This window comes from Heterodontus francisci, chromosome 33 (assembly GCF_036365525.1).
Source record: "Heterodontus francisci isolate sHetFra1 chromosome 33, sHetFra1.hap1, whole genome shotgun sequence".
Taxonomy (NCBI): Eukaryota; Metazoa; Chordata; class Chondrichthyes; order Heterodontiformes; family Heterodontidae; genus Heterodontus; species Heterodontus francisci.
Window position 1 is genome coordinate 32,762,243 of NC_090403.1, and position 13,417 is coordinate 32,775,659.

Sequence of the window (13,417 nt, forward strand, 5' to 3'; positions counted from 1 at the left end):
GAATACGCATGTAGAGGTAAACAATCTGGACCAAATTAACAGACCGCAGACTGATTTAGAGAAGAGAAGGGAATGGGTCCAATTGTGGCAGATGTCTTTCAACATGGACAAGTGCAGTGATGTCAGTGTGGAAAAACTCCAAGCATTTTTATACCATGCAGGAGTGCCCACTGGAGCACATGGATCAAGAAAGAGATCCGTGAGGTAACAGTTGACAGCCTGTTAAAAGTGCACAAAGTGTGAAGCTAATTATAGGCAAAGCAAATAGGGTTTTAGCATATGATGTGGGGACATTTCAGTATGGCACAATCATTAGAATATTTAGACGATACAAAGTTTTGGTACATTGTGTCCCTACATGGGAAAAGATATCACGGCACTAGAGAAGGTGCAGAGGAGGGTAACCTTAGTGATACCTGACTTCAGGCCCCATGGTTACCAGGATAGACTCCAAGAGTTTGGGCTATTTACAGATACCCAGGTTTGGGAGATGAGTTAGGTTCTTGAAATGATTGGATACTGTGTGGTTGGGTAAGTTGGATACAGAAGGGTAGGGGTGGTAGGAAAAAGAGAAGAGATAAAAAATCCTAAAGCAAAGACTTGTTTAGATGCCAAGAAGTATTTCTTTTCACAGTTAGGGAAGATTAAGAGACCAGTTCCATGGTTCAAAGCACCTCACCTGCCTTTCAGCTGACCCATGGTATGTTATGTGCCAGATGGTGTACAATGAAAACATCTGGCTTAACAAGTCATTTTCTCACTCCAACAGTTAAAAAAAAACAATGTTCATGACAAAATTAATGTGCCTCATTCTTGGCAGGTGGGGGCCTTAAATGACAATAGGGTTAGATAAAATACAGTGGTAGGAGGATTGTGTGTAGCATAAACACAGACATGGACCAATTGGACTGTTTCTGTGCTGTACGTTCTATGTAACGTGTTTTGCCTGCTATATGTGAACCAAAAAAAGTAAAGTAACTAACATATTCTTTTTAAAAACAGGAAATCATACCTTTTAATAGCTCCTAATTGTTGGCAGTTACATTCAGAATCTCAGCCTAAAGTAATTGCACTTTAACAAGGCAATAACGACTCATTGTTTAAAGACCTGACTTTGCCTGAAATCAGCACAGAAATTTACACATGGCAAGTACAATGCAAAGTACTAATGAGATGAGAGTAGCTGGCTGAAACTACTTGATGACCAGATTTTGCCTGAAATCAGCAGGGGTAAGTACTTATTGAACTGTCCAAAATAGACGGCAAACTTAATACATTATAAGCAGTGCCTTTGTAATTGATTCCTAGGGTAATGGCATCTGGTTAACCCCCATTACCCAATATAGATATGCAAGTGGTGGGGACTATTTGTTCCCTGGAACAAGGAATAGCACTAAAGGGCAGTACTTTCTGGGCCATTGCCACATTAGATGAAAACATTATGGGGTAGATTTTATACTTGCTGTCAGCTTTACAACTTACCCCCAAATGTTATACTTTTTGCAATTAAGACTTTTTGCACACTATTTCAATTAATGCTCATATTGCACAGCTCATTGCTGAGCATATCATATCATAGAATCTGCCTCAGTCGCAGTCATATGTTGAGATCAGCTCTATAACTATGGACTTTCACCAAAGGAATCCTTTACCATACAAAAGCAACATACTGCAGATGCTGAAAATCTGAAATAAAAATAGGAAGTGCTGGGAATACTCAGCAGGTCAGGCAGCATCTGTGGAGAGAGAGAAGCAGAGTTAATGTTTCAGGTGACGTTTCATCAGAACCCCAACAGAACTCCTTCCCTAAAAGGACATTAGTGAACCAGATGGGTTTTTATGACAATCAATATTAGTTTTATGGCACCATTACTGAGACTAGCTTTCAAATCCAGATTATTTAAAAAATTCATCAGTTGAATTAAAATTCACCAGCTGCTGTGGTAGGATTTCAACCCATATCCCTGGTGCATTAGCCTGGGCCTTTGGAATACTAGCCCAGTGACATTACCACTACGCCACCATCACCCCTCTATTCTGATGAAAGGTCTGTGACCTGAAACGTTAACTCTGTTTCTCTCTCCACAGATGCTGCCAGACCTGAAGATAACTTTTAGTATGATGCAAAGTTTTTACATTATGTTTGGAGAAGGCTGTACACTTACAGAGATTATGAATCAGAACAAATAAATGTGCTTCTGCCACTGGGAAAGATCAGCAGAGGTATTGATGGCAGGCCCAAGAATTAACCAAGCAGAATCATACCAAAACAGTTGATGGTGGGCAGACATAGGCCCAGCAATATTAGGTTAAAATTGCACCAACAGGCAAACAAAAAAGATACTTAGAAAATTTAAAGAAACAAATTTTACAAATGCGAGACTGCTTCCACACTTAGCAAAAATACTGGACTGAGTAACTAGAAGTAATACTAATAGAGAAGTTTTTTTGGGAGACAGTGACTAAAACTACAATGGCATAAAAAGAACATGATCCAGAATGTGACCATAGGTTTATCAGACTAAGGGGGTGGTGGGGAGTAAAAGCACTAAAGATAACTACATATGGTGTGAAGGGGTAATGCCCTCACGTGTTTGGGGTTGAGGGTGGGGGGTGGAGAGAAGCAGGTGGAGAAAAACAAATAATTCTGTTTGTATCTGAAGGCTTCCTGAATTATATTGATTTCTTCCCCTTTATTCATTCTTGGATGTGAGCATTGTTGGCAAGGCTGGCATTTATTGCCCATCCCTAATTATCCTCGGGAAGGTGGTGGTGAGCGTCCTTCTTGAACCACTGCAGTCCATGTGGTGTAGGTACACCCACAGTGCTATTAGGGAGGGAGTTCCAGGATTTTGACGTCGCGACATTGAAGGAATGGTGATATATTTTCAAGTCAGGATGGTACGTGACTTGAAGGGGAACTTGCAGATAGTATTTCCATGTGTCCTCTGCCCTTGTTCTTCTCAGTGGTAGAAGTCGCAGCTTTGGAAGGTACTGTCAAATGAGCCTTGGTGAGTTGCTGCAGTGCATCTTGTAGATGGTACACATTGCTGCCACAGTGCGCTGGTGGTGGAGGAAGAAGTGAATGTTTAAGATGGTGGATGGGTTACCAGTCAAGCAGGCTGCTTTGTGCTGGATGGTGTTTGGCTTCTTGAGTATTGCTGGAGCTGCACTCATCCAGGCAAGTGACGAGTATTCCATCACACTCCTGACTTGACTTGGACAGGCCTTGGGGAGTCAGGAGGTGAGTTACTCGCCAGAGTTCCAAGCCTCTGACCTGCTCTTGTAGCCACAGTATTTACTAGGCTAGTCCAGTTAAGTTTCTGGTCAATCATAACCCCCAGGCCGCTGATGGATGGGTTTCAACAATGGTAATGCCATTGAGCACCAAGGGGGAGATGATTAGATTCTCTCTTGTTGGAGATGGCCATTGTCTGGCACTAGTGGAGCACAAATGCCACTTATCAGCCCCAACCTGAACATTGTCCAGGTCTTTCTGTATGCGGGCATGGACTGTTTTAGTGTCCAAAGAGTTGCCAATGGTACAGAACACTGTGCAATTGTCAATGAACATCCCAATTTCTGACCTTATGTTGGAAGGTCATTGACAAAGCAGTTGTGCCTAGAACAGTATCCTGAGGAACTCCTGCAGTTATGTCCTGGAGCTGAGATGATTGGCCTCCAACAACCACACCCATCTGCCTTTGTGCTAGGTATGACCCCAGTGAAGAGTTTTCCCCGATTTCTATTAGCTTCAATTTTGCTAGGACTCCTTTATGCTACACTTGGTCAAATGCTGCTTTAATGTCAAGGGCAGTTACTCTCATCTCTCCTCTGGAATTCAGCTCTTCCATCCATGTTTGGACCAAGGCTGTAATGAGGCCTGGAGCAGAGTGGTCCTCGTGGAACGCAAACTAAGCATCAGTGCGCAAGTTATTACTGAGTAAATGCCACTTGATAAGCACTCTTGACAACCTCTTCCATCACTTTGCTGGTGATTGAGAGTAAAATGATGGGGCAGCCATAGGCCAGATTGGATTTGTCCAGCTTTTTGTGGACAGGACATGCCTTTGCAATTTTTCACATTGTCAGATAGATGCCAGTATTGCAGCTGTACTCTAACAGCTTGGCTAAGGAAGCAACTAGTTCTGGAGTATATCTTCAGTACTACAGTAGGGACATTGTCTGGGCCCATAGTCTTTGCTGTATCCAGTACCTTCAGCCATTTCTTAATTTGTGGAGTGAATCGAATTAGCTGAAGACTGCCATCCGTAATGCTGTGGACATCTGGAGAAGACTAAGATTAATCATTCACATGGCACTTCTGGCTGAAGATAGCTGCAAATGCTTCAGCCTTGTCTTTTGCACTAACCTGCTGGGCTTCCCCCATTGAGGATGGGAATTTTTGTGGAGCCGTCGCCTCTGGTTAGTTGCTCAATTATTCACCATTCATGACTGGATGCAGCAGAACCGCAGAGCTCAGATCCGATCCATTGGTTATGGGATCACTTAGCTCTGTATGACATACTGCTTCTGCTATCTGGCATGCACATAGTCCTGTGTTATAGCTTCATCAGGTTGGCACCTCAGTGCGAGCTAGGTCATGGTTGGTTCCCTGGCTTGATGATAATGGTAGAATAAAGAATATGCTGGCTACGAGGTCACAGATCATGGTCAAAATATATTCTGCTGCTGGCCCACAGTGCCTCATGGTTGCTTAATGTTAAGCTGCTAGAGCTGTTAACACCCTCAAGATCCCACTGATTCCTGCTTTATTTGCGTGCTTGTATACACACCTACTTCTGTTCTGCCTCAGTGCTTTAGACTTTCCAGGCCTGGAGGACTGGAAACAGCACCTCACTGTCTGGCTGGCTTAGATTAATGAGCAAGCAGTCTTTAGTAATTTTCCAGGCCTGAAGAATTACAAGAGAGATTTGATGCAGGAGCTCAAGTTTCCAAGTGTTTAAACTTTGTATGGCAAGAACGATGAACAGATTGAATAGCATACACAGTGAAAGGCTGCAGTGGCAAAATGAGTAGCATTGTTGGAGATCCCAGTGTAAAGCGAGTGACAGTGCAGGGTAGCAGAACAAACTAGGCAGAAGAGAAGAGAATGGTGGTGATGATCAGACCATGGAAGTTGAGAGCAAAACAAAATGAGGCCAGTCAATTTTTCCAGGGAAAATTAGAGGTTTTTTTGCACAATGGAAATGTCCAGGAAGAACGCACTAGATCCACTCATTCGTTGTACATTTGGATCTACCAGATAGTGTGCAAGGTTGAACACTCCTGAGGTAGTATACATGATCGGACAGCTGGTTTATTATCTATAAAGTACATTAGTCTTTCCTTTAATAGGACAGTCTATGAATTTGACATTTGTGAATAAGTTTCAGAACTCAGATTGCAAATTGTTCAGTTTAGTACCTAGGCATGTTTGACACAAACCAGAGGCAAGACAAGTCCTGGGTTCAAGCCTTGGTATTAAAAATCATAATGGCTGGAAGATGGAATAATATGCACACACTTTGACCACTAGCTGGTGCTATTGTTCTTAATGTTGGTCTGTAAAGCATTGCAAACACCTTCATAGCTGCAGTGGTCTTAAAATCACTTTGTATTTGTGTCATTTTTGAAGCTCAAAACCACAAAGAGTAGCTGGAGGAACCAGGGACATCATTTTTGAAAATGATGCAAACAGATCAAGTTAACATTTATAGTTTGTGATTATATGCTCCTCTGTTAATCTCAAATACATAGGACAACCAAAATGACAAAAAAAAGGGCTGGGAAGTTGAGACAGTCCATGCAGCCAGCTGCTCACTGGAATTTCCTGAAGAACATTTCAGTTAAGAAAGCTCTAATCCACCTTACCTAAAAGCAAATGGGCCTCCATCTCAACGAATACAGAATAAGAAATAGGAGGAGTAAATGATACGGCCCCTCGAGCCTGCTCCGCTGGAGTCCACGGTAATATCCCTTACAGGAGCAGGCACTGAAAACTAGGAGTCTGCAGGGAGAGGTACAGAACAGCACAACTTGCGATGGGATCAACTCCTTTTCATTTATTGTTAATTTAGAACTTGGTCTGGCTGTATGTCCACCAATAGAGGCTCCAAATACTTCTTCCAAGAGGGAACAAAATGATCTTAACACAAAATCCATATTTTAATAAATTTCCAAAATCAGCATTCTTTTCTCATTCAATATACAGCAAGATTTAACAAAATAACCCTCAGGCATAAGCAAAACAATTACAAATTGTAAGGTAGATTAACACTTCAGTTCATTTAAAATGCACCAAAAGTATATTTTACAGTAATGTAGGAAGGCTGCTGTGGTATATCTCAACAATAGCCTCACATCTGAGGCTGATTCCTACTCCAGGAGGAAATGTCTCCTCCTTAATGGCTGTAATTTCAGATCCTAATTGAAGTGATTTTTGTGTAGTTTCATGTTAGCCCAATTCCCAGTGGACATGGAAACAGACTTGTAGCTCACAATTATTGGTTTAAACAGAAACAAAATAAATAAGTGGCCGTTCAGGATTCAATTCCATGCTTCATGAGGAAATCTGAGGCGTTAAAAGGTGGTGAAGAATTCCTCTGGCAGTTCAGCCATCAGGCAATCAAGACCATCTGCAACAAAAAAAATTTCAGGAAAATAGACAACTTTAATTATAGTTTAAAATCCCATTCACAGGAAATAACAGAAATTACAATTCATAGATATCTGCAACTGTTAGCACAAAATACATTTACCCAGTGGCATTATAGCCAATGAAAAGTAAAATCTAGACATATATAGGTGCAAATTGAGAGTTAAATATCTTAGTGCTGCATTAAATTCATAATTTCCTTTAACTCAAACCAGCATTCTACTTATGAAAAAGAACTTTGGGCCTTTGAACAAGAATGATTTGTATTGAAGTGACAATTGGTGAGGGGGGCACATTATATGCAAAAATCTAAAAGCATGACAAGGTGCCAAACCCCTCTAGTACAGTACCTCATGGCAATGAGAAAGTTGCAATTAGAAATTAACAGATCACCAATTATGTGCTTAGCATAACAAGTATCTAAGAATGAATGTTTAGACCCATAGTCAGTTCTTGTAGATTCAATGAGTAGCTTTTTGGAATTACAATCTGAAGTGCTTTGGTAGATTAACAGCCTTGAAGTTACAAGCAAAAGTATAAAAAAAAATCTACAATGAATCAGCATCCACTTCCTATTTGTGCTAGGCTCTTGCAGTAGGGATACTAAAGAATTTCCGTACTGCAGGCCATATGGTCAGTAACAATGATGACAACTTCCACTTATACAGCAGTAACAGGATGCTAATCAAAAGGGAGGAGATAACAGGAGGGATGAGCAATAACTTGACCAAGGGAGGTGAATTTTAAGTGGTTTATAAGAGAAGAGGGTTGTGGGGCAGCAAGGTTTTAGGGAAAGAATTCTAGACCCTAGGGCTTAGACAGCTGAAGGCATGACCACAGATAAGTGGGTGGGGAAAATGACCTTTGTAATGGAGGACATGGTGAATGGACAGTTTGACGTGGAGAAAATAAACCAGGGATTATTTTTGCTATCTAGGATAATCCTGGACTAGTGGGTAGTTTTGGCAGAGGAAAGCAAGGCTCGACAGCAGTTAGTGCAGCCCAGTCAGATCTGATGATGGATGGCTAAACCAGCTGTGCACCATATACACTCAAGTCTACATCTCATGGACTTGAGGGCGCAAAGACAGAAACCACATCAAGGGATCGGCAGGATTTAAGAGGTCAAGGTTTTGCTGGAGATAAGGACATTGAAAGGTGGATGCAAAAGAGTGGCTGAGTGAATTAATGGCTGCAGAAGTACTGTGGCGAAGGGAAGGCCAAAGACTAGTTGCATTTTCCTATTCTATGTACTCTTCAATAACATTACATTGGCCACACAGACTAATCTGCACAGAAAAATTGATGGATTTGCAAATTCCAAAACCAGCAAAGATTCCAGAATCCCATATAATTTGAATCACAGCACACAAGGAGTGTATTTGATCCACCGGACCGGTGCCAGTAGTAGTTCAACTGGATAATCCTCTGCCTTTATCCCATTGGTACAGGGTTGCCATCCAGCATTAAATGTCACTGCTGACCCTGTCAAAAATCTTTCATAACCTCAAAAACTTCAAATAGGTCCCTCTTAACCTTCTTTACATAAATATAGACTCAATTTTCCATCTCTTCATAACTATAACCTCTCATTCTGATATCACTCTAGCAAGTTCTTTCCTAAAATTGTGTACCCAGAATTGCATCCAATACTTCCATGTATACCCTGCCCAATGGCTTGTATGAATTCAACATTGCTTCCTTCCTTTTATATTTAATGACCCCAGAATCTGTCCCGCCACAGTCTGCCTGCTTCAATGGGTGCTTGGAGCTCAGGGTCATTGCCCGAAAGGTGGACTGATACACCGCACCAAACAACATGAAAAAAGGAAAGAAGGTACCAGCCCTTCGCTTTGCAAGCTGGAACGTCAGAACTATGTGTCCTGGCCTGTCGGAAGACCTTACACAAATCAACGATTCTCGGAAGACCGCCATCATTAACAACGAGCTCAGTAGACTCAATGTGGACATTGCAGCACTTCAGGAGACTCGCCTCCCCGCGAGTGGCTCTCTAGCAGAGCAAGACTACACCTTCTTCTGGCAGGGCAGGGATCCTGAAGAACCAAGACAGCATGGAGTGGGCTTCGCCATCAGAAACTCCTTGCTCAGCATGATAGAGCCTCCCTCAAATGGCTCGGAACGCATACTGTCCATCCGACTGCTCACCACCTCTGGTCCAGTACACCTACTCAGCATCTATGCTCCAACACTCTGTTCCGCACCTGAAGCTAAAGACCAGTTCTATGAACAACTCCATATCATTAGCAGCATCCCCAACACCGAACACCTATTCCTGCTGGGGGACTTTAATGCCAGGGTTGGGGCCGACCATGACTCATGGCCCTCCTGCCTTGGGCGCTATGGCGTTGGAAGGATGAATGAGAACGGGCAGAGACTGCTTGAGTTGTGTACCTATCATAACCTCTGCATCACCAACTCGTTCTTTCACACTAAACCCTGTCACCAGGTTTCATGGAGGCACCCAAGATCACGTCGTTGGCACCAGCTAGACCTCATTGTCACAAGGCGAGCCGCCTTAAACAGTGTTCAAATCACACGCAGCTTCCACAGTGCGGACTGCGACACCGACCACTCCCTGGTGTGCAGCAAGGTTAGACTCAGACCAAAGAAGTTGCATCATTCCAAGCAGAAGGGCCACCCGCGCATCAACACGAGCAGAATTTCTCACCCACAGCTGTTACAAAAATTTCTAAATTCACTTGTAACAGCCCTTCAAAACACTCCCACAGGGGATGCTGAGACCAAGTGGGCCCACATCAGAGACGCCATCTATGAGTCAGCTTTGACCACCTACGGCAAAAGTGCGAAGAGAAATGCAGACTGGTTTCAATCTCATAATGAAGAGCTGGTACCTGTCATAGCCGCTAAGCGCATTGCACTTTTGAACTACAAGAAAGCCCCCAGCGATTTAACATCCGCAGCACTTAAAGCAGCCAGAAGTACTGCACAAAGAACAGCTAGGCGTTGCGCAAACGACTACTGGCAACACCTATGCAGTCATATTCAGCTGGCCTCAGACACCGGAAACATCAGAGGAATGTATGATGGCATGAAGAGAGCTCTTGGGCCAACCATCAAGAAGATCACCCCCCTCAAATCTAAATCGGGGGACATAATCACTGACCAACGCAAACAGATAGACCGCTGGGTTGAGCACTACCTAGAACTGTACTCCAGGGAGAATGCTGTCACTGAGACTGCCCTCAATGCAGCCCAGCCTCTACCAGTCATGGATGAGCTGGACATACAGCCAACCAAATCGGAACTCAGTGATGCCATTGATTCCCTAGCCAGCGGAAAAGCCCCTGGGAAGGACAGCATTACCCCTGAAATAATCAAGAGTGCCAAGCCTGCTATACTCTCAGCACTACATGAACTGCTATGCCTGTGCTGGGACGAGGGAGCAGTACCCCAGGACATGCGCGATGCCAACATCATCACCCTCTATAAAAACAAAGGTGACCGCGGTGACTGCAACAACTACCGTGGAATCTCCCTGCTCAGCATAGTGGGGAAAGTCTTTGCTCGAGTCGCTCTGAACAGGCTCCAGAAGCTGGCCGAGCGCGTCTACCCTGAGGCACAGTGTGGCTTTCGTGCAGAGAGATCGACTATTGACATGCTGTTCTCCCTTCGTCAGATACAGGAGAAATGCCGTGAACAACAGATGCCCCTCTACATTGCTTTCATTGATCTCACCAAAGCCTTTGACCTCGTCAGCAGACGTGGTCTCTTCAGACTACTAGAAAAGATCGGATGTCCACCAAAGCTACTAAGTATCATCACCTCATTCCATGACAATATGAAAGGCACAATTCAACATGGTGGCTCCTCATCAGAGCCCTTTCCTATCCTGAGTGGTGTGAAACAGGGCTGTGTTCTCGCACCCACACTTTTTGGGATTTTCTTCTCCCTGCTGCTTTCACATGCGTTCAAATCCTCTGAAGAAGGAATTTTCCTCCACACAAGATCAGGGGGCAGGTTGTTCAACCTTGCCCGTCTAAGAGCGAAGTCCAAAGTACGGAAAGTCCTCATCAGAGAACTCCTCTTTGCTGACGATGCTGCTTTAACATCTCACACTGAAGAATGCCTGCAGAGTCTCATAGACAGGTTTGCGTCTGCCTGCAATGAATTTGGCCTAACCATCAGCCTCAAGAAAACGAACATCATGGGGCAGGATGTCAGAAATGCTCCATCCATCAATATTGGCGACCACGCTCTGGAAGTGGTTCAAGAGTTCACCTACCTAGGCTCAACTATCACCAGTAACCTGTCTCTAGATGCAGAAATCAACAAGCGCATGGGTAAGGCTTCCACTGCTATGTTCAGACTGGCCAAGAGAGTGTGGGAAAATGGCGCACTGACACGGAACACAAAAGTCCGAGTGTATCAGGCCTGTGTCCTCAGTACCTTGCTCTACGGCAGCGAGGCCTGGACAACGTATGCCAGCCAAGAGCGACGTCTCAATTCATTCCATCTTCGCTGCCTTCGGAGAATACTTGGCATCAGGTGGCAGGACTATATCTCCAACACAGAAGTCCTTGAAGCGGCCAACATCCCCAGCTTATACACACTACTGAGTCAGCGGCGCTTGAGATGGCTTGGCCATGTGAGCCGCATGGAAGATGGCAGGATCCCCAAAGACACATTGTACAGCGAGCTCGCCACTGGTATCAGACCCACCGGCCGTCCATGTCTCCGTTATAAAGACGTCTGCAAACGCGACATGAAATCGTGTGACATTGATCACAAGTCGTGGGAGTCAGTTGCCAGCATTCGCCAGAGCTGGCGGGCAGCCATAAAGACAGGGCTAAATTGTGGCGAGTCGAAGAGACTTAGTAGTTGGCAGGAAAAAAGACAGAGGCGCAAGGGGAGAGCCAACTGTGCAACAGCCCCAACAAACAAATTTCTCTGCAGCACCTGTGGAAGAGCCTGTCACTCCAGAATTGGCCTTTATAGCCACTCCAGGCGCTGCTTCACAAACCACTGACCACCTCCAGGCGCGTATCCATTGTCTCTCGAGATAAGGAGGCCCAAAAGAAAGAACCCTGCCCAATGGCTTGTATGAATTCAACATTGCTTCCTTCCTTTTATATTTAATGACCCCAGAATCCCAGCTGCAATTAATATTTTTTTATCTGCACTCACGCTTCAAAGATCAATATATGCACCTCTGGATATCTTTGTTCCTCCACTTTGTTAAACATCTTACCATTTTGAGTATACCTACTTTTCACTATTTTTTTCCCAAATTGCACGATTTAATGATTCTCTGCTTTGAACTGTAAATTGCCTACCGTCCTAGATAATTACTTCCTGCATTGTTCCTCTGGCCCCTAATTTGGTATGTTCAGATAACATTCATTTATCTTCTACCCATACTCTAAATTCATATAAAAATGGAAAACAAAAGCAGTCCCAGCACAAATCTCTGGTGCATACCATTCTCTGGTGCATACCATTACCCACATCCCTCCTATCAGAATATGATCCATTAACTTTTTGCTTTTTATCATCTAGCTATCTGTTCATCTAACTATGCAGTTACATCCTCTTTAATGCCGTCTACCATCAGTTTCTTAATAAGTGTCTAATGTGGCATCCTATTAAATATTGGGCTCGAGAATGATCCAGTTCAATGTTAGGTGGGCAGTGCATTTCTTCTCTTCAATTTAACAAAAGCAGCATGGGCCAATGTACATCAATGCGCTGTGATATCCAGCTCCAGGAGGAATGCTGTGTTGTATACAGATGCAAAAACCTACACCAACTGCAAATTTAATGACACAGAGATGGGCAGATTGGCTCTCAAAATGGAATAGGATCCCTTACGATTCTCAGAAAAAGGGATGGGGGTTAAAAAAAGTGTGTTCTGGAACCATTCACAGGAACACTTAGAAAATCTTCCCATTTCCCAAATGGCTAGTCTGCCTCTGCACACAGCTGGTAGAGGATTTTAACAGACTAGAATTAGATAGCGAGTACACAATTGATTTCCAAAGCTACTATTTTGAATGTCAAATGTTTTGAAATACATGACCTAGAAAACATAAATGCCAAATGACAGCATACATTTTCATTCTTAATTTTTTTTATTGCAAGATTGTGCGCATGTGGGGGACTAAATCTTCAACATGGTTGTTACCCAAAATAGGCAGCATCAACACAAGATAGCTTTTCAAGCAGAGAACTCCGTCAGATCTACTTGTTACTGCCAGCAGGGGTTGCTGTTTCTCCATTCATTAATACACATGGAAAAAACAGCATCTATGTAATGCTTAGTTGTCTTTTCTTTGATCCACTAACGGCAAATTAATTACACTGTTACAGTGCCTTTAAAAAATACATTCAGGATAAATACAGGGGGCTTTACTCAGCCTGCATTTTGACAGTTTCACATTAAATCATCTAATATTTCAAACGAATACCAAATGGATATTAGTTACCTGCTGCACATAGACAAGAGGTCAATGCACATAGACACAGCATGAATATAAGAATGCTTAAGGAAAGCATCAAAACTGTTATAGATAGATATTGCCAATTGAGAGGAGCCCTCTACATATTCACAAGAACTCCGTGACTAAACTATGCACAATTTCAAAGACAAAACAGAAATAGTGAAATAAATTATGCAAACGTTTGTGTGTAAAGTGCAGATTCAGGCAATGCCAGGATAAAGTTATGGTTCTAAATAATGCAATAGATGCAGCACCAGAGCCATTAAAAATATTCCAAGAG

General features: G+C 43.3%; 1 protein-coding gene across 1 annotated transcript in view; it reads right to left on the minus strand.

Moving 5' to 3' along the window:
• Window positions 1-5,776: 5,776 nt before the first annotated feature.
• Window positions 5,777-13,417, minus strand: part of hrob (homologous recombination factor with OB-fold) — a 55,142-nt gene continuing 47,501 nt past the window's right edge. The window contains exon 10 of the mRNA XM_068013286.1: window positions 5,777-6,638. Coding sequence (XP_067869387.1) covers window positions 6,583-6,638 — 56 coding nt within the window. The 3' untranslated portion in view covers window positions 5,777-6,582. The remainder of the gene's footprint in view (window positions 6,639-13,417) is intronic.